Source organism: Hydra viridissima, unplaced genomic scaffold (assembly GCF_058129835.1).
Source record: "Hydra viridissima isolate aposymbiotic clone 2 unplaced genomic scaffold, HvirCarnegie_v1 scaffold_2, whole genome shotgun sequence".
Lineage (NCBI taxonomy): Eukaryota > Metazoa > Cnidaria > Hydrozoa > Anthoathecata > Hydridae > Hydra > Hydra viridissima.
Window position 1 is genome coordinate 8,639,409 of NW_028324301.1, and position 22,104 is coordinate 8,661,512.

At 30.4% G+C, this 22,104-nt stretch overlaps 2 protein-coding genes and 2 non-coding genes across 4 annotated transcripts; 3 read left to right on the forward strand and 1 right to left on the reverse strand.

The window, feature by feature from the left end:
* The first annotated feature begins 6,707 nt into the window (after positions 1-6,707).
* LOC145188259 (uncharacterized) lies at positions 6,708-13,756 on the forward strand. The gene is made up of 7 exons (XM_090079957.1): positions 6,708-6,867; positions 7,837-7,988; positions 8,591-8,687; positions 10,357-10,458; positions 12,378-12,471; positions 12,814-12,881; positions 13,235-13,756. Exons 2-7 carry the CDS (start codon positions 7,840-7,842, stop codon positions 13,379-13,381), a joined length of 657 nt encoding a protein of 218 aa, XP_089936083.1. The 5' UTR covers positions 6,708-6,867; positions 7,837-7,839; the 3' UTR covers positions 13,382-13,756.
* A 2,429-nt stretch (positions 13,757-16,185) lies between these two features.
* On the forward strand, positions 16,186-17,249 carry LOC149891773 (uncharacterized). The gene is made up of 2 exons (XM_090080504.1): positions 16,186-16,493; positions 16,675-17,249. Exons 1-2 carry the CDS (start codon positions 16,208-16,210, stop codon positions 16,932-16,934), a joined length of 546 nt encoding a protein of 181 aa, XP_089936630.1. The 5' UTR covers positions 16,186-16,207; the 3' UTR covers positions 16,935-17,249.
* Positions 17,250-19,382: 2,133 nt separating this feature from the next.
* Positions 19,383-19,471, reverse strand: Trnay-gua (transfer RNA tyrosine (anticodon GUA)). The gene is given in 2 exon segments: positions 19,383-19,418; positions 19,435-19,471. It is a non-coding gene; the product is annotated as a tRNA-Tyr (tRNA).
* Positions 19,472-21,691: 2,220 nt separating this feature from the next.
* On the forward strand, positions 21,692-21,777 carry Trnay-gua (transfer RNA tyrosine (anticodon GUA)). The gene is given in 2 exon segments: positions 21,692-21,728; positions 21,742-21,777. It is a non-coding gene; the product is annotated as a tRNA-Tyr (tRNA).
* The last annotated feature ends 327 nt before the right edge of the window (positions 21,778-22,104 follow it).

The following is a 22,104-nucleotide window of genomic DNA, read 5'->3' on the forward strand; positions in this document are numbered from 1 at the left end:
TTACATTTACAATTACAATTAGCATTAATAAAAACCGATTACTTTTACCAACTACTTTAAGACAACCCTTTTACTTTTGAAAACTTACGAGAAAACTAGTCAAGGAAGCGTCAACAAATTTTTACTAACTTAAATTATCAGTTAAAGATTGTTTTAACAATGGCAAGTGAAGTAAAAAGATAATATGCGAGAAGCAAACTTAGAACCTTTATTATAAAATATGTTTTATATATGATAGCCTTCTTACCATAGAAAATCATTTAAGATTTTTACAAAATTTCGGAGATTAAAAACAATTTAGATGTTAGCGTAAGATGCATTGATTAGATTTCAACTATTTCTGCCAATCTAAAGGATTTTTTTTTCTAACTTAATGATAGAAAAAAGCATGCAACAGTTTAGCCTAAAAAGGAAAGTGAGATACTCCTAACTTAATTAACTTTTTGGTTAATGCCACATTTGTTTATTAAATGTTTATTCTGCGAGCACATAGAACGTTGCATAAGGAGTTGTTAAGTGGTTGCCCAATTACTGAATCTTTTGTTATTTTTACATTTCAAAAAGTAGCAGCTGAAATATTCCCCGGGCAACCGTATAAAATTGCCAAAGGGATATAATATTTTAGCAAGATCCAGGTTCCTGACAAGATCATTTAAAAATTTTCATTGATAAATGAAGCTCTTTTGTTTGATCTTCAAACCTTACATCGTTATCTAACTGCATATTAATTAGGTTGTATCATTCTTTAACTGCTTATGGTTGGATTATTTTTTTCATATTCAATTAATTCCCTCGCTTTTAAAGCTATATGAACATTGTGTATTTAATTACAGGATACAGAATAAATAACAGAGGAAATATTTGGATTACAAATCTAAATTTTTTTAAAAAAAGACACTTTGTTGAATAGTAGCAAAGGATTTTTTTTAAAAAATAAATTCCCCCTGTTTTATCCTGACCACTAACCTAGCACCAAAAATAAAATTTTTCATATGTTTTTATTATAAGTGGTGTAAATTTTGTCTGCTGATTAACAATTCACCTAGGTTGAGAATCAGTTAAAACCCATAGCAGTTTTTGACAGCTTTTAATTTTTACAACATTTTACTACTTCTAACAATTATTTACAGCGAAAAATCAATATTTTTGGTAATTTTAAATGGCATCGCAGCAGTGATGAAAAACAATTTTGGTGAAAAATCTAGGGTATAGGGTAAAAACACCCAGTGTTCAACATGCGACCTGGTCTTCGCCACTCGGTCACTGAAAAACATTCAGAGCAAAAACTTATCTCTGGAAAGTTTGGAAATTTTTTTGTTTTAAGATTGTTTAAAGAAAAAAATTAGAGCATTAATTTAATAGTTATGGTATATTTTTAAATTAAATCATTATGTAGTAGTCGTCGTTGTCGTATAGAAATATTTTTTTAACTTTTTGATTAATATTATTATACATGTTAATTTTCTATTTTCAGATTTTTTTAATAGGTTTTAAGGTGGCTCTATGGTTAAAAAACACTAAAAAATAAAAAAATAAAAAATCTGTTATCATCTTTGAAATTTATTCTAGATTCAGAAAATATATATCTTTATATAAATTCAAACTCAATATTATGAGTAATATCCTTTTTTTTAAGGTGCAGTTTTTTCAGCTTCTATAGCAACGCCCTTAGCAACGGCGATTTCCTGTCTTTTTATTCAACTATATTAAATTTACAGTACCTAATTGCTTTTCCAACTTAAAAACTTGATAGTGTGTTTGTACCTTTATATTATCTACTTAAATTTGTTAAAACGATGTCTAGATGGTACTACCCAAAATGCAAACGAAGCATTCAACCAAATAATTTGGAAAAGGTGCCCTAAAGATGTATTTGTTTGTAAAGAAATTTTAGATATAGGTGTAGCATCAGCTGTTATTCATTTCAATGATGGAATGTCTGGTTTTTCAAAAGTTTTTGAGGTTTTAAATCTAAAATTTGGATATCTTGGTAATTATGGTTCGTGTAAAATAGACAGCCACCGGCAGCGTCATTTTAAAAGAAAATCTTCTGAAGCTTTTAAAAAGAACAGAAAAATGCTAAGAGGTGTCAAAAAGGGATTTATTAATAAAGAAAAGGATGTTGAAGGTGGAAAATCTTACTCTCCAGGAAAATATTAGAAAATATTTTTATATATTTTATAAATGTGTTTTTTTACAGTATTGTTTTTTTCGATATTGCACAAAACTTAAAATGGGTTTTCTTAAAAAGTATAAGAGTAATTAACTTGAAATTTTCAGAGAGTGCTCTTTAACAATTACGTAAGGGACTGTAGCAGAATTAAACAAAACTATTGGTATTATTTTAAGTTTGAAATAATTATCTTAAATAAAAAATGGATTTTTATTTTGCTTCCATTGCTTTTATCCGCCATTTTTTATATAAACATTTTTATAAAAAAATTCTGCTACAGTCCCTTTGTGTTAGAATCATAAAGATATTCTGAAATTTTTAAGTTCATTGGATGTATATTTTAGGAGTTATGCAGTTTTAAAATTGTGTTTATATTTTACTTATTTTTTGCTGACTCAGCAAAACAAAACAAAAATTATAGTTTTTTTGAGTGTATTTGTTAATAAAAATAATTACTTTTTTCATTTAAAGTTATTTTGAAACATTTATCTTTAAAATGCAGAAGTTATTTTTTTAACCATAGAGCCACCTTAAACAATTTTAAAACCAATTTTACATTTAATACTTGGTACCAGGCTTCTAAATTTAAACTTGCTACTATTATTTAAATTTCTAATATTTTATTTAAATAATCAAATTAAAGGTGAATAATATAATATCTATTATCCTTTCACTATCTAATAACCTTTGTTATAAGTTCTTATTGCCTAGGAAGCTACATACTTTATTTACTGTTTTTAGCGGTCGAAGATGCATAACTGGTGCATTAAAGCAATATGGCATTCCTAGAACAACCTTGAGAGAAGATTTGTGGAAAAGTCCCTAAGGTCAAAAAAATGGCCCCCTGCTTTTTTTGACCGAAGGGTTGTTAAAACCTGGTGATAAATGGTAATGTGTCACAACAAGTAATTAAAAAGTTGTTTTGCGGACATTAGAAGCTATTTGGTGAGAAAGACTATCAAGATATCCTATATGAACCCAAGCGCAATCTTGACTTCAATGAATCCGGATTTTAATTTTCACCCAAAGCTGGAAAAGTCTAGGCTGAAAGAGGATCAAAAAATGTTCCTTATGCCACAGTAGCTAAAGACAAAGAAAGAATTACAGTTTTTGGTATGTAAATCATATAAAATATATTGCTCATCTTTCTGTTATTTCTTTAAGGCTTTTATTATTTATAAAACAGCAATATAAGTTCCTCTTAACTTTACATATCTTAGAGCATGATAGCTTAGTGTGAGAGCTTAGCATTATAGCATGATAGCTTTGCCAACTATTTTTTTTTACAATTTTCTTTGCACTTTTACAACAACAAATGTTTGTGCTGACGAGTCTCTTCCTCCCCCATTTTATTATATATGCTAACCAGAGAATCATCTTGACTGTATACTAGTCATTGACTCCAAATTTAGTCGCTGTTTGTAAATCTGCTAAGGGTTGTATAAATCAAAAAGTTCCCTATGAATATTTATGCAATGCTTTTGACCAGTGGCTGACAGATAATAATACTCAAAGACCAGTTATTGTTCTGACCGACAAACATGAAAGTTGGGTAGAATTTCATTTAGTGAAGAAGCTAGCAGATTTACAAATAGTTTTTATACTCATTCCACCTATTAACACTCATTTCATGCAGCCACTCGACGTGGGACTATTTGGCCCTATGAAGAGCTGGACGAAGGTTGTAGGCGCCTTCTGCCTCGCCAATCCTAATGAGTATGTTTAAAAAGAAAATTTCACAGGCCAACCATTCATGGCAAAGAGGAAGCGAATGTCATCAGCTAAACCTGAGAATAAGCTTAAAAAGAAAATGCTAGTTGTGCAATACACTTCTGATTCTGATAAGAACAACTTAAAATTAACTAAAGTCTAACTACCCATCTGTTTTTTTATAACGTAACAAAATGTGTTAATTAAACTTATCTTTATTTTTCAGGTCATACGACGTCATTGAGCAGGTGCAATGAAATTTGAGCTGGTGAAACTACACAAATTAAGGATCAAAACCAAATTTTTAGTTGTAAAGCATACAAATGTATAATTTTTTTTTTTTTTTAGATATTCTTTTGTTTGCCTTTGTAAATTTTTAATACATTCAAGTCAAAAAACGACTGAAAGAATATATGTTTTTTAAAAAGAAACATTTAGGCAAACACTGGTGGAAGTTGGGGGTGCAAACATAGGGAACATGTCAGTGACAGCCGTTTTTGATTTTCGGGGGAAATAGCTCCCTTATATATTATCGGAGGTCATTCGTTCTTAGAGCATCGTAAAGAGCAATCTTTTCACTATACTATCAAATTTCGAGATCGATAATTAATCAAAAAGCGAGTGAGAAAATAATTTTTATATGGGACTAGGCTAACCTATATCTCGAAAACAAAATCAAAGCGAAAATCAAACATTTTCGTTCAACAAAAACAAAGAAAAACGAATGCATTTTTAAAAAACACGAACAAAATGATAAAAACTTAAAGTTAATGTAAAGCGAAATAAAAACAAAGGATTTTTGTAAGGAACAGTTATTAAAGATTATATTCGTACAATTTGGAATTCAGTATGTAGCACTTTAAAATAAGCAAGAGGTTTGAGGTATTATTGTCAAATTTACTAGTTTCAGCCAAACCTAAATAATACATTTTAAAGAGTTATGAAACTAAAACTACAGCGCTAACTGTCAAGCGGGAGTTCGTTTACTTGCTTATCATCTTTAGAATTAATTTTTTTTATAAGAATGTGTGGTGCTTCTAGTCTTAGTGGAAGGAAAAGAGAAAGCGACATTGATGATTTTTATACTTATTTGCCACAGAAATGTAAAAGCATTGCCACAAAAAAACTAAAAGTTTGTGGTTTTGAAGCTAGTGGAAAAAATACAACAAATTTAAGTACTCACCTTAGAACTAGTCATCCAAAAGATTATAAAGAATTTAATATAAGTGATGATAAAAGGAGAAATAACAACAGTAGTGGTAAATGACCTACTGATTCTGTAGAGTATAATGACAGAATTCGTGCAGTTCATGCATGAACTAAAACATCTGGCTGTCCGATGCAATATGTGAATATTGAATTTAAAAATATGCCATCAGCCTGTGACGAGAAATTCCTAGTTCTAGGTGAGGAGCATTAATGCTATTTGATTGTGTGTGGCAACCTTGATAGTCGAGTTCCCAAAACGTTGGAACATTACAATTCATATGCTAAAACGTTTATTACAATTTCGAAGTTGAAAAGATATTGGTTTCCCTTTAAAATTCTGAGCGGTTTAAAATAATGGAATTAGTTTCATTACTAGAGCCATTTTCCCAGCAGACCGATATCTTGCAAACCAATGGCAGGTCTTTGTCCTTGATTGTGCGTGCTCTTTTAGAGTTGAAGCCTCACATACAACCATTTTCAGTAAAGTCTTCCTCATCACCACTTCTTGAAGATTTCAAGAACGTTTCGATTGCATTCTACATGCCATTCTACATGGTGTGTCTGGGTTTAATCCACTTTCAGCTGCAGCATCATTTTTAGATTTATCATTAGCAGAATTCCAGAACTTTGACTTTGACAGCAACCAGCTCTACTACTTCTAGCACAACACTTATTGATGTGCAAGGAGAGATTAAGAGATATGTTTGCGAGATGAAAGACATTTATTCTGAAGATTCATTCATTCAGGTTTTTTTCGTTAACTGGTTATCTTACATCATCTAGACGCAGTCAAAATCGTTGTGTATGAGAGCATTTTTGAAATTGAATAAGTTGCTGTTGGTGCAACAATGAACTGCGTCATTACGTGACGCTGTCTAATCCTAACACTTGACAAAGTTATACATGGAATACTTGCAAAGTCAATAGTCATTTATAATTTATTAAGTTTTATGCCTGCTTTGCTGTAAAATTTTTTGAGACAGATTTGTTATGTGTCTTTACATTTGCTCTGCTTATTGTAACACTATATTCAGTTCCTTAGTTTTTTAACATGTACTAGCCAGTGACTGCACCTGCTCTTAAACTGTAGATTAGGCTACAGTATGTGCAACAAAAAAAAACAATGTCTTTTTTTGAAACTGAAACAAAATTGAAACTGAAATTAATATTCAAAAACGAAATAGAAACGAAAACTAAATTTAGCTACAAAAAGAAAGCGAAATTAAAACTGAAAAAAAAAAAAAAAAAAAAAAAAGAAATAAAAACAAAACTGATTTAAAATCTAGAACGAAATACTACTGCTTCTTTTAATGTCCAAATTTTGAGAACCTTTAAGGGCTTAGTCGCTAATATCCTGATTTTCATTCTAAACCATTCAGTGCAGGATATTTTCCTAAAAACACGGTATAAATTCTCTGCTGATTGTTAAAAACAATGCTCTGACCCTTCTTATTTTGAGTGTTAACCAATTGAATTATGTGCAGGACCCACCAAATTATCATCTGCACCTGTATTGGAACTAGTTTTTTTAGAGATCCACTGAAGAAAGTTTATACGGCATGTTTTCAAAGCGCTTTTTTGAAAATGTTTTAAACCGAGGCAGGATAAGAAACATAAAATGTAAATACTGGGGATTACGCAGAGAGATGCAACGCTTAAAAATAAACGATTAAATTGCCTTACGATCAGCACTCGTACGACTATTTTCCTTGTAGTGCATGCACCTTTTTTGACATGTCCAAGTAATTCATTTATATAATATGCAGTAATTCCAGGTACACCTCCATGTATAATTTTTTTTAAAATCATGTTATGTTTATGAAATTATATAAAGCTACAAACACGCTTTAGCAGTTTCTTTCTTGTAGTTTTGTAAACTGAAACTGATTTCTCTCTCCTAATTTAGTGAACTGAATTATTCTTTTTTTTTTCTTACACTGTTGGAATAGTCGCTTTATCCAGAAATAAATACCTTTATCTAGCGTAAATTGCTGCTAACAGGAAGCTTGGTAAATTATCATTTAAACTAACGGCGCTAGTGAATGTTCATACCACATTAAATTCAGATTTTATAGCAGATTATGCAAAAAAAATTAGTTAAAAACGATTTAGATTGATTTTTTTTTTATGAATATAAAATGCTCCAATTTGACATTCAAAAATCTACCAAAATGCTAATATTCACCATTTTTTCAACACCATTAATTTTGTTGCTTCAAATAATATTATAACACAAGTTGACATGGTTACAGGAATTACAATGTTGAAGACTCTGATAAACACTAATAACATTCATAAACATAAATAAAAAAATTAGCAACATGTAAATATAAGAAATACCTCATAATATTTAATATTATGTAAAGTACAAATCTGCAGTTGCATCAAGCTTTTTTTTTTTATATAAATTTAATGTCTTCTAAATAGTCTACTTTAGTTAGCTTTAATTACTATCAAAATCATACATAATTTTCTAAAAGTATGAGTTTCATCCCTTACCTTACCATATATGAGTGTATATTATACCATAAAAATATAAAGATTATAAAGAATAAATCTAATACTATTTCTAAAAAGCATATACTTTTCATTACATTTTTATAACATATCTATTATGAAATAATATCAAAATTAAAGAACACTTAATCATTTTATATTGATAATTGTCTACCATAGATGTTTACGTAAAAGTCTCAATCCCAAGGTTTTTCAAGTACTTTTTATGTAATTTTTTGATTTCCTAGAAAATGTCAATATATTATTCTCTTATTTCACGTGGAACTACTGTCCTTGTTGACTATGCAGAATGTTCAGGAAACTTTCGTGAGATATCAATGGCAATCCTTCATAAAGTTGAAGTAGATAAAAACTCCATGTGTTCGTTCTCTTCTGATGAGTAAGTGAGTCAAACTTTAGCTGTTAAAATTTCTTGTATTTTACTAGTATATGGATGTTGTTATGCATAAATTGAGCACATGATTTTTTTTTTTTCATTTTGAGTTGTTAATACCATCAAATTTATTTTTATGAGCTCTACAATTTGCAATAATTTAGCTAATAAATTGATTATTATAAAGATCAAAAGAGTATATTTGACATTTTGAAATCCTACAGATTTTTAAATTTTAAATGTGTTTTTCACAAAATGCAAAAAATGCACGTGATCTAGTTTTGCACAACACTGTCCGTATGTTTCTTAAAACTTATACCTCTAATGGCAAAAATTCATCATTAACTAACAAACTTTTTTTGTTGAAAAACAAAAATTAAGCTAATAGGGAAATAATGTTTAAAGTTTTTTAAACCAAAATACATAATTAGTTTTCAAGCCATTGATCCTAAGAACAACAAAGTTTATATGAACATAGCTTGAAACTTTTTACTTATCTCTTACTTGTTAGAATATTCTTATCTTAGTTTTATGTTTTTCAGATGCTACAACAAATTTTACTAGACATTGTCACCATGATATTTACTAAATATTTGTTTGACATTTAGATATCTTTTTCATCTTGTTATTGATGATGGCCTAATATATTTATGCATGGCTGATAAAGAAATGGGAAAGCTTACACCATATAACTATCTTCATGAGGTGATCGTTTGTAACATATTTATATTGTAAAAAACGCTGAAATTATTTGATGCTTATTTCATAGTTCATAAATGTCCATCTCTAATAGCTTTTTCTTGATATCATAACTAATACTTTGCTGATCCTCAAAGGTTAATGATTCCTCCTTTTGTATTGCTGTTTATATCTTTCTTTTGGCAATATTCACATGGTAATATTCACACCTATACTATCATGATTTTCATTCAGTTGAGTTCAAGTTTTTTTTTCTTCTACCATCACATAGTTTATCTTTGCTCACTTTTTTTATGTAAATACCACCCAAGTACAAAACTTTTTTTTTTTTGATGTTTGTTGATAATATATAATGACATGTCCACCTAAAGATAAAACAGAACTTTTTTACTTTTAGGTAAACATGATTGCATTATTATTTGCAACAAAGCTTGAAAAAGTTGATTTTAAACTCTTTTACTGATATTCAAATATACCTTACAAGTTTTCTAAGTAAAACAAAAATTACCTTTGACTTTTCCTTTTATAAGAATTAGAGTATTCATTGAAGTTCCTTATGAATGGTGTTGTAATGTCAGCATGAAATGTAAATGAGTAGTGGTTACATAATCTTGAGAAATATTACAGATATAGATTAAAAAATCAATAAGAATGATGCAATACAAAAGGCAGTTTAGTTCTTTTTATTGCCTACAGCTATATGTATAATACTCAAAAAAGTACATATCTGTATCTAATCTGTTGTACTTTGAATTTCACCATTTGAAAAATACCAATTTAAAAAAAAAAAAAAAAAGACAAAAAAATGTTAAATTTATCAGGTACCAAGCTTCAATGTGGCTCAAAACTTTTAGAGAGTTCACAGAAAATGAATTGCAATAACTGGTAAAAAAAAAAAAAAAAAAGAACTCATTCTAAGAAAATTGGTTCAAAGGTCCTGATGATTTGACATGGAATGTCTCTAATGATAAATTTTAAGAATATGTTAAGTTAATAATTGTGCTTATTCATCGTTTTTGCTTGGAAGCTTTTTATTGAAAGTGGGTGTTGTTAGTGTTTGTATTTCTTTTTGTAATGTCTCTATTTCTGCAAAGAAAATATTTGTCCAAAAGGTAGTTGCAGTTTTGGGACTCAGATATATAAAGGAAGAAGAAAAATGATATTCTACTCTTTTTACCTGTTTTATACACTAATTACTTTTAGCTTTTTGAGATTTCAGCTTAAAAAATATCTCACAAAACATCAACTACCAATTCTATTTTATAAAGAGAAAAATTTAAGTTAATGCTAATTTTTTTTTTCTCATTCCTTAATTTTCAACTCTACTAATTTTGTATCATTTTTCAACTGCTAATTATGTATCATTTATTAACATTAACTCTTAGTTGACCAAGATATTTAAAAAGTATGTCTTTGTTGAGTAATGATACTTGCCAGTACCAGTTATTATAAACCAATATTAAACATAGTATTTGACGTATGTGTAACCAAAACACCTACTAATACTATGAAGGAAAATGTTATTATACATCTAAAATTATACATCTAAAATTATACAAGTATTAAAATGAAAACTATTAAAATTTTTTTTTTATAAAACCTGGAAATAGGTATCTCTTTTTGTTCCTGAATATTACTTTAATGTATTTCATTTTCATTATAATATTTTTTCTAGATTAAAACCCGCTTCAAATCAGGTTCTTTGAAAGAAAGAGCTTTGCATTGTGGACCTTACGAATTAAAAAGAGACTTTGCTGCTGTTCTTGCTCAGCAATTGGTTAGTTGTTAATTATGGTCTGTGATTCTGTTAGCTGAGCTTGTTGAATAAAATATGACGGCTAAAAATCTCTTAAAATAAATTTGATTATTAGTTTGTTAATTGATTGATAATTTATGTATTAATCTACTGTAATTTAGTTAATATAATTTCCCTTTAAGTTTAAAATATTGAGATTTTTAAAAAAATTTTATTTGTAGAAAAACACTGTTTTTATTAAATTTAAGTACAACAACACCTGCTTCACCTGGAATTTTAAAAAGGAAGAAGAAAACCATTGAATACTAACAAAACAAAAAAGTGACTTTATAGATGAATAGTTTTGTTCTTTATTTGAATAAATTGACTGAATATAAATATTTTTAGGAGAAGCATATTGTATGAAGAACAATAAGTGATTTAAATATAGGATTTAGCATCTTAGTGTTTTAAACTTAGTGTTTTATCTTGCTAAATAATAATTTCCTTTTACAAATCACATTGACTTGTTAAAATAAAAAAAAATACTAGGTAGAAAGTGCTAGGAAAGCTTGTAGAATTGCCAATCAAATGATGGGAAAACAGTTGATGTATGTGCACTCATGAAAAGATTATCTTTCTGCCTATAAATCATTACATTTTAAACTGCTTCTCTGACAATAGTGAAGTGAATCCACTAAATTACTAAATAGTTTTATCTGAATTTCAGAAACCTTTAAATACTGTGCTAAAACCTACCAAAGTGTGTGAAGCTTGATTAATTGAAGATAACAAGAGCCATAAAATGAGATCTAGAGAATTATGTTTAAATGTTACACCTTAAATCCCTATAGAATTTAAAATCTGATAAGCATGCAGAAATTAAAGCTACTTAAGCTGGTAGAGGCTAGGGTTTATTTGTGTCTGTAAAGCATTCTATCTTGATTCCTTGCAATTAATGTGTTCAAAAAGAATTTCAAAAAATAATATGAATTGCTGTCATCTCTACTGTTGTCACCTTAAGGATCGTCATTGTTGACAATTTGGAATCTTTAAGTGAAGAAACAAACTTTCAAAATCATAAAAACTTAAATATTAAACCATTTTGTTTAAAAGTTTTGAGTGATAACAAAATTGCAAGCTATGGTGAATTATATGCATGTAATACATATTTGAGGAGATATCTAATTTTATCTATTAAAGAAAAAAGAGTGCTGCATTATTTTTTATATCTTAGAATATTTATTGATAAAACTGTATTTCTAATTGCATTTCTTTTTCAAATGTATTATCTTTGAATATTTCTATTAACATTTCTAACCAAAACTAACCAAATATCCACTACAATGTCAAAAAATTTCATCATATTTATCTTTTATTTATTGCTTCTTTTGTGGTAATATATTTGTTGTAAATTTAAACATTTTTAGGCACCACATTATTGTTTATAATTTGTCTCCAAATTATGTTGTTTATTTTTTTTAAGGAATTTTCCAAATGAAAAATATCGCTTTAGGTATTTCAAATTTAAATCTTATGTTAAAAGATGAACCTAAAATATTTCAGATAGACATGAAATAATCTAAGTTGATGATGATTTGTTTTAAATCCAGTAAATATATTTTTTGTCAGTTCTCAGTGAGAAATCAATTTTGCACTAAATGTATTATTTAATTGGGGCTGCCAGAAGAAGAGCTACCTGTTGTCTTGAGATTACCTAACACAACCAAAGGTGATCATTAAATCCAGCAAAGTGCTTTAATTTAAAAGTTTCTCTGAATTTAAACAATTTTATAAAGTCTTTTTTACATTTACTTAAAAATTAACATTGTGTTAAACTCCAATGTAAAAAAATTTCATTTTTCTTTGAAAATGTTTTGTGTTCTTATCATATGTTAAGAATATCTTTCCTTGTAAATTTAAACCTGTTTATGCTGTATAATCAAGACTTTTGTGTTTAGAAACGTTTCAATAAAGGTGAAGATACAGTTGATAATGTGAACTCTCTTCGAAAAAATGTCAAAGAAGTTAACAATATTATGACTCAAAATATAGGTATGTATTTTACGTTAATATCTCAGTTTATAAACAATAAAAAAGAAGATGGTTTGTATCTAAATTTTGCTCAGCTTTGGCTGAATCTCACCCTAAATGAAGTACTTAATATAAAGTTTAGAATTAACTCGTTATTTAATTATGAGTACTTTTGGCTCTTAAATCATTAAGGTTTTTAATTTCTACGTCACATAACTTGTTTGTAAATCTGTTATAAAATTAAGACCATAACTTTTTTGTAAATCTGTTACAAAATTTCTGATATTGAGTATTAATCTTTGACAAATAATCTTCTTGTAATATGTTTATATCGGTGATTTTTTTTTTTTTTTTTTTTCAAAGGTAAAATTTTAGAACGAGGGGAACGCTTAGATGAACTCTCTGAAAAAGCCGATGAGATGTCTAGATCAGTAAGTCATATTTTAATTTTTGGGAGAAAGTAATCTTTTTGTTATTTTAAAAGTATAAATTATTGTATTTTAAAATATCAGGGCAGATATTATGATATTAACCCTCCATTTCTTTTTCTTCGTTTCTACATCCTATCTTTATATGAAGACATTTTTAGAACATTAGTGGATTTTAAAAATGATTTAAAAACATTTGTACTAAAGTCTTATTTTTGGAGCACCAATAGATTAAATCTTCTTAATTCAAGAAAACTTCGTTTCCTTTTTTTTTTCGACGTCTTAATCTCAACAAAGATATCTGAATTATTTTCATTATCTAGAATGGTATATTCAGGTAATATTTTTACATTTAGTCTGAGTCTTTTGGAATTGTGTCTCGTCGCTTAAAGAACAAGTCTTGGTGGCATAACAAGAAAATGTGCATAATTCTGTCGGTACTTGGAATTGTTATTCTAGGCGTAATTGTGATTATTGTTCTTGTTGAGAAAAAAGTGTTGTGAGCTCAAATTGTATTCTTCAAATACTCATAGCACCCGTATATTTTTTTAGAGTCACAATTTTTATATTTCTTTTTTGAATATTTTTCTGATAGTGGAGCGTCGTGTGTGAAGTTGCATTCTCATTCTTTACTCTGATGTCTGCAGCTTCAAACGTTTTTCTTAAAGAAGATTCTTTAAATGAAGTTTGTTGTTAAAAATCTTTTTAAAAAATGTTGTTTTTAATTACGTAACACTTCTTTTTATGTTCTTTATATTGTTTTTTTGTAAAACTCAGCATATTACGAAACTTGTTAAAAATGGCTGATAAATTTATTAAGCGATATTCGCTGCAAATGTATTATAGTTTTTGGGAAGATAAGTTTTTGTCTTAATAAACCTTGTTATGACTACTAAAAAAGTGTTAGCACTGACCTAGAGAGGTAGGTATGGTATAGAAGGACCGAATCACCTTGGGCGCCACCTTCATATAGGTGACGTCTCTTTGTATAAGTTGATAATACTGTTTTTTCTCCATTCTTCACGTTCAACGAAACTGGTTGATATATTTTGGTATTACTGGGACGAAGTGTTATTTTTTGTTCTAAGCGTCAAAAAGTTCTTCTTATGCCAATGAGTGGTAGTTATACTGCTCATTGATGCTGGCGGTGGGAATTGTAAAACCCACGTTTTTATGAAACATACATTTGAAGGTTTGAGCCATTGGAATATTGTTAGGTCCTTTTTTTTTTAAATGAAACTTTAAACCATTGTGCAGTGCGCTAGAATTCACCTTTACTGGACAATAATTAATAACTTGCCACTAAGGGTCTGCGTCTCGGAATCGTTTTCTCGAAATGAACCGGGAAAAGCGTAACGAGACGAGAAATTTCCCGGAAAAAAATAACGAGACAAAGGAAACGATTATCCCGGAATAAAGTTATAAATCGGGACATAAATATTTTCTCAGAATTTAAAAACTGTGTCCCGGATAATTATGAAACGTTACGAGACAGAGCAATTATATTAACTAGATATTAAGGGTCTGCGTCTCGGAATCGTTTTCTCGAAATGAACCGGGAAAAGCGTAACGAGACTTAGCAATACTAAACTATTTTAAGATTTTTTCCAAGCGAAAAATCTCCTCAAGTTCTCAACCGCTCCATTAAGAAAAGACGACTTTCCATCCCGTATTGTCTTATAAAGCGCAAGTCAAGTAAGGCAAGACTGAGTCAGTGTTTGAAGTACAAATCCAGAGATCCAAAGCAACTTCGAGGTGACTTGGATATTATGAAACTTCTGGCAAGGATGAATCTTCTATTCAGCTTTGATGAGGCAAGACCTTTCAAGGAGTTTATGCACTACTTAGATCCAAAGCTGAAAATCAAGGCTGCCACAACTTATTCTAGGTACAAGCTGCCTTTGTTGTATGACAATGTCAAAACGGCTGTGGATAAAGTTTTGGAAACTGATCTACTGGAAAGTCCGGGAATGGCTCTGAGCACGGACATTTGGACTTCAAGGAACTTTGATCCATACCAATCATTGCCTGTTCGTTACATTGACAAGGAGTGGACCCTGAACAAGTTTGTCGTTTCTGTCAGTCCGTTCAGGGAGAGGCACACAGCAGACAACATTGCCAAAAAGATCGACACTTAAGTTAAATTACAAAATGTACTTTTTTACATGAGTTAAGTTAATTGTGTTCAACAGTTAAAGTGATATGCCTGATCTCACCAATATGCACGTTTATAATCAGTGCAAAGAAAAGTTAGTTATTTTAGTGTTTGTATTAGACACAAATTACCATACTGTGACAATACTAGACATTTCAGTTTGCTGTAATTTTTTGTTACTTTTTTTGTTACTTTTTTAGGTCGTAACTCATGACAATGCTGCCAATGTCAAAGCTGCAATTCCAAAGTGCACCTTTATTGATGAGTCTTTGTTTTGTGTGGACCATACCTTGAATTTGGCCATCAAGGACACTGTCGATGCCACCACAACAGTAGATCATGCAATCACTTGTGCTCAAAGGCTAGCAGAAAAGACGCACAAGAGTCATTTGGCGAATGAAAGAATCAAGGCCGAAATTGCAGCTATGAACAGGGACATTCGTCTTGCCATGGAAACCGATTCAAAGGAAAATGTTACAGAGTTGGTCAACAAAAAATTCATCACTGCCAACAACACTCGCTGGAATTCTACATACATGTGTGTGCAGAGTGTCTTTGACATGAAAGAACCTCTTTTGGCAATAAAAGCAAGGCCATTGACCCAGCAGATGTTGCATCTCTTGTGCCCTCTGAATTGGAGTTTAAAATCTTTGAGGAACTGTTGCCTACTCTCAAACCGTTGGCAAAGACATCTGAGAGACTTAGTGCAGATAAAAAGCCAACTCTACACATCGTTGTTGGTGGTCTCCACAATTTGCAGCACCACATCAACAGGGTTGAATTGGTCTAAGATGATTTGTCAGACACAAGGAAATCTTTTTTAAGAACTTTTTCAGCCAAGCTTGATAAAAGGTTTCCCAATGCTGGCGCTCATACCATGTTTCTTGGTGTTGGTCATCTCCTTAATTTTTACTACAAGGATGTGGCATCCAAAAAATTTGGAACCTATGATTTAACCTACACGTATTTGTTCCAAAGTATAGGTTCCAAATTTTTTGAAAACCACACCAATCGTCATGAATGGCTCAACAAAATCATGGATCAACCAACGGCCACTGCAAACTTGGAGGAGGAAACAGATTCGTTGGCTCAAGACGTAATTGAATTTCATTCTCATCTCACAGCAATTTCGGACAAGTCCGACATTGCCAAGGAATGGGATGTCTACAAGAATATGCATCCCTGGCCAATGAAAGAGGCCCAGGATAATGTTCTTGGGTTTTGGAAAAAACATGAAATGACTTTACCTCTTTTGGCTGAAGCGACACGGCGTTACCTGGCAATTCCAGCATCTTCGGCCACTTCCGAGAGGGCCTTCTCTGCAGGAGGAAACATAGTCACACACAAAAAGACCAAGCTTCAGCCGGAAAATGTTGAAAAGTTGCTCTATATCCAACAGAACTATGACTTTGTTCAAATCAAGTCCTGGAAACTGACCTCAGAAGATGACAAAGATCCTGGTAGGGCATTCACAAAAATTCTAAAGAGAGATCTTAACTTTATCTTTGCCTTTAGTAAAATCTTAAATTTTGTCACTTCCATTTATTGCTTCTATGTTTTTTGTTTTAACTTTAAACTTTTAAATTCTTTTCAAACTGAAATTTTGCTCAGTTTAAAAAAATTTTGTAAATTTCCTTCCAGATTTGTTGTCTCAAGAGAGTGATCAAGCCAATGTTGTTGAATCAGATGATGTGGTTGAGATTCAGCTTAATCCAAGACTGCCAAGTCAGCCGATGTCACGAGCAAGTACGGCCTCCTCTAGAATCTCTACTGCTACATTATCTCATGTACCAGGTATTACACCACTAATCACCAGTTCAAGGAGTTCTGCTCCAGCTCCTTTTGCTGGACCATCCAAAGCTCCAACTGATGCACCTTCAACTAGTGACACAAGTAAATGAATTGTTTGACAAAGTTTGTAATTAAAAACTTTTATTTATTGCCAATAAAATTTAGTTAATTGCATTACAGTACAACAATCACAAATAAAAAAAATGAAACACATGCAAATTTTCATTTCAATTTTTATTTGTCTTGTTAAGTCTCGGTAAATAGTTTAACTACGATAAAGTAACCAAAACAATTGTAATGGCCGAGCGCCCCAGCAGAATACTAAATTTTACATTAAGGATTAACTAGTATGTCTTGTTATGTCTCGTTATGTCTCGTTATGTCTCGTTATGTCCCTTTAAAAAGATGTAAATTCCGGGAAATTGTGAAGCATCTTATTTTGTCCGGGACATCTCGTCTCGTCTCGGTATCGTCCCGGATTTCGAGTGAAAATTGAAAATTGTCTCGATATTTATCGCTAATCGGGACAAAGCTTTTAGGATCGTCTCGGCTCGTCTCGATTTAAAAAAATAACGAGACGCAGACCCTTACTTGCCACATAGAAGATTTAAGGACCATTTTTGCTATATATACTAATTTGAGGATTTTAGTTCCTATGGTGACATTAATTTTGATTTCTGGTTGTTATGGATACCTATAATGCTTAACAACAAAAATTTAGGTAATTAATGTTTTAGGAATAATAAAAAAACAAAAAATTGTGCAAAAAAAGATTGTCAATTTGAAATTACATCAACAATTTATAAAACAATATCGTATCAGATTCTGATAAAACTTGTTTTGTCAGAAACTGATACGATATTGTTGTTTAGTTTATATATGCTTTTGGTAGTAGCACTATCAAAACCAGCCTTACACGTGAGAATCATTATTTCTATTGCTTTATTTTTTTCATAATCAAGTCCCATAACACATGTTTTTGAACTGAACAGATTCTTTGCAAAGTATGAATCATTAAATCTTTCAAAGAAACTGAAATTGAATAGTCCTCCACTGTTATATTTACAGAATAACATTTCAATTTTGCATCCCTGACATCATTATAAGTGGGGTAAATGATATGTTCTTTCCTCAAGGCTCCACTTATAATCAATTGATAGGAAGATTTTGTCAAACTGGAATCAATTAATACGGTCAGAGCTTCATCTACTGAATATTTACTTACTTAATCTGCATTTGAAATATTTGAAACGTTTTTGGTAACAATGACAATAGATTTATCTCTTAATTTCTTCCTAGCACCAAAAATCAATTCATTGGTAAATTAATTTTTGATGCCTTTTTTTAGTTTTTGTAGAAGCATCGTTAAATTTAACTGGTTTTCGACCCGATCTTCTTATAGTTGGTCAACATCTGTTTTTCTGACAAAGAAATATTTAAGCCGATTCACAAACTTCTTTTCTGACAGTATAGTTAATAGATTTCCATTTTCTTTGATATTGGTAAACAAATTGCTGAACGGCATACTTAACAACAACATCTATAATTTCAGGAACGTTTGGCCAAATAAAATTGAATATATCAATAATATCTTGTTTCGAAATACCAAGATTATTTTCTTTGAGAAAAATATGAATGTCAAGGTTTAATAAAACCATATCTAAAACAAAAAGTTTATCTTAGTAATAAATATTTTTTATTTGACAGGTTGATATTATAATATATATGCCGCGCAGACTACTGATTTTTGAAATCAAAAACATAAAAAATTAGAATGGGGATTTATGGGGACAAGCAACCAATGGAAACTCGATTTAAACATCCTATAGCTCAAATACATATTAAACAGCACTTGTCAATCTGTGTTATTTCATCAGTTTTAGCCCAGCAAATAATTATTTTTCGAAATTGTTTTTATTTCTAATATTTGCTCTTCAAAGTGAAACTTAGATAACATATTGTGACAAATTTATGTAACAATATGCTTTGTCTTACCTCTGAATACGCTAAAATAACCTAGTAGCAATTTGGTTTTTTGACAACAAAGATGTAAATGAAATATCACACAACGTTGATCACCTTGAAATTATTTATGTAAAATTAGAATTTTTTTATTTTTATTTTTTTGAATTGCAATATTTAAATGCTCCGTGACAACATAAGGAATTTAAAATAAATTAACTTACAATAAATATCGCTCGATATATACAAAAACTAAAAATAAGTAAATTATAAAGATTAGACAACTAAAATTTTTCCCATTTTGTCCACCTACTGTGTATTGGAGCTTCAGTTTTTTTTATTTTGTCCTTTATTTATTTTATGGCGTCCATAAAACAAATGTTCTAAATTTATTAACAAATAATCTAATACTTAAGAAACTCGTAAAAGATAATTAGAGAATTTTATCAGAAAATCTTTTAATCTTTAGATGAAATGCTCTGGCTTATAGATGTTTCACTGAATTAGTTTCATAAATAATTCATTAGCTAACCATTTAATATTTGTTTCAAAATACACTTAATAATAAAAATTTAATTTCCTCAGAAAACAAAAAGTCCACCGAGCCGGATTTGAACCAGCGACCTAGAGATTACGGCCATTTAACTTCTACAGTCTCCCGCTCTGCCAACTGAGCTATCGGTGGGATGCATATAAGAAAATTATTAAAATAATCAAACAACAAATAATATTGGACTCTGTTTTGTTTTAAAGGAGAAAAACGAACAAGTGATATTACTTAAGGCTGATTTAAACATTAATAAAATGACATGCATATTTAAAAAAATGGTTTTTCATGTCTTTAAAGACCTTTTTTAACAAGAGTTCTTCGCCTATGTAATTAAAACTTGGTTTGAATTTAAAAAAGTTAATCCCGGTAAACATTGGACTTCCTTAGACGTACGGTGGACGAACAAAACTGGTCCAATCGTCCGAAATTGGACGATTAAACCAGTTTTGTTCGTAAACCAGGCTTCTAAGAACGTCCAATGTTTACTTGGATGTCTCTCATTTCTTTATGTTTGTAGCACTGACCACTTACCACTTCAGGCATTGAATATGAGTTTTTGAAAAGGTAACTTTATGCAGCCGGTCATCAGTAAAAGATATCATTCTGGATCTTCTTGAGCCGATTGAACGACATCTTGCATTGTCCCAAAAAAACATCTGGCAACGTTTGAGCAAATGCTATAAACTTCTTAATTGCTAAAAAAAAAAAAAAAAAGTTAAACAGCAGTTTATGATTGAAAAAAATGGTCACATTCTTAAGTCTATATTACCATCTTTCCTATATGAACAACCTTTTAAACCAGAATAAATGTCCAAATATGGGAAAAGGCTGCTTAAAATGGCTGAGCATAATATTTGGCGTATCTTCTAAGTCCAACCCCTTAAAGATGTCAGATTCAACGAGGGATATGTTTTACATTGCTTGCCGCGTTTTACCTTTGCAAACTTATCGAAGCAAATAATGTGGAAAGGCCATGATCGAAGTTGGGTTATTTTAACTTGATGTTCCGAGGACAGATGATATTTGAAAATTAAACGACCTGTTAAACGTTATTGATTTGGACGGTGACACATTTTAAAAAGGAAAACGATTGTTTTGAACAAGAAGGTGAGTTGTGAGGACCAATTTCTTTTCTGCCTTACACTAGAACTAAACGATTAGCTATTTTGTAGCAGCAACATTGTAAGGTAAGATAACCTTCATACTTAACAGATACGGCTTCACTTTACCGCACGAAAGGAAATTTGAACAAGCTTCTTAGTTAGGGTTAGGGTCAGGTGGTTAGGCAAATCATTTGAAAAATTATTTGCGTTGTTTTATACGTTTACAAAACATTAATATATATGGTATATGGCATAGACTATATGCTTTTAGACTAGCATATATTTGCGATGAAATATAACGTATTTGCAACGAAATATAATGTACTTATTAAGAGTAAAAATCTGATTTTATCATATTAATTACAGGTTTTTTCAAAATAACATACTAAAGAATGAAATGAAATTAATGGACAATCCCTTTATCTTTACATGGTTTTAAGACAAAATATTGTTTATTGTGGTATAAACACAGAGCGTCATTCAACTTACTCAGAGGCTCATCATACATCGGTATTCTGTACTTTCAAAAATTGGTTATTTTTGAAAAATATGAACCTATAAACTCAAATTGCTATTTTTGACCAGGCTAAAACGATTTTGAAACTTCTATGGTATTTAATGTCAGTAAAACGCAGGTAAGGAAAGTCTCCGTTTTTTGTATCTGCAGTGATGATTTTCAACTTTATGAGGCTGATTTTCTAAAGATCTGTATTTCCATGCCTGTATTTACAAAGCATTGGTAAGATATTTTTACAGGCACATAACGTTTTCCAGTAACTGATGCGGTATATAAACTTATTTAGAAGTAGGCAAATTCCAAAGTTCCCCTTAATATCCTTGCAGTACTTATAAACACTCAGGAAGGCCGTTGTACCCCTCCTTTTACAAAATAAAAAACACAAGCAGAAAAAAAAAAAATGATCGGTTTTTGCTTTCTCATTTAAAATCTATTTCATTCTTCTGTTATTTGTATCTTAGCGGGGCCACTGAAAAAATCTGGGGACCTGTAACATTTGGCTCCTAATAAACAACAAAGTTCTGACCTGCATTCAGTCCTACCGGACTCGGCAAAATCTTCCTTCATTCTAGTACATCTTAGACAATCGGAGGTTATCAAGGAAGCTTTAGAGTTTTTTTGTGCTAAGTAGCCGAAAATAGCTTTTCAAATTGTGCGTTTTTAGCTTTCAAAAAAAATAGTGGGTTCAATACCATCTTTTTCTTTTATATTTATTTACAGTTTCAGGTTAGCATACCACCGATAGCTCAGTTGGCAGAGCGGGAGACTGTAGATAATAAACCGTAATCTCTAGGTCGCTGGTTCAAATCCGGCTCGGTGGACACTCTTTTTATCAGTAAGTTGAACTTTCTTTTGACATAAAGCCGTAAAAAAAACTAACGTTCTTTCTATTTTGTGTACTCGTGTTGTTTTTATTGAAGGTTGAAACTAGCAAGTTTCTATAATTCCGATTTTTTTGAAGGAACTTACGAGATTAGTTTCTGAGGTTATTAAAAATTTGAATCTGTTGTGCACTTGTTAAAATTTTCCAGACTGAATATTTGAGGTTCTCTTATTTGAAATGCTTATTTAACAAAAGTGCGATTATAGTTTAAAGTTTTAACATTTTTTAGCTATGTAAATAAACAAGTCGAATTCTGACTAACAAA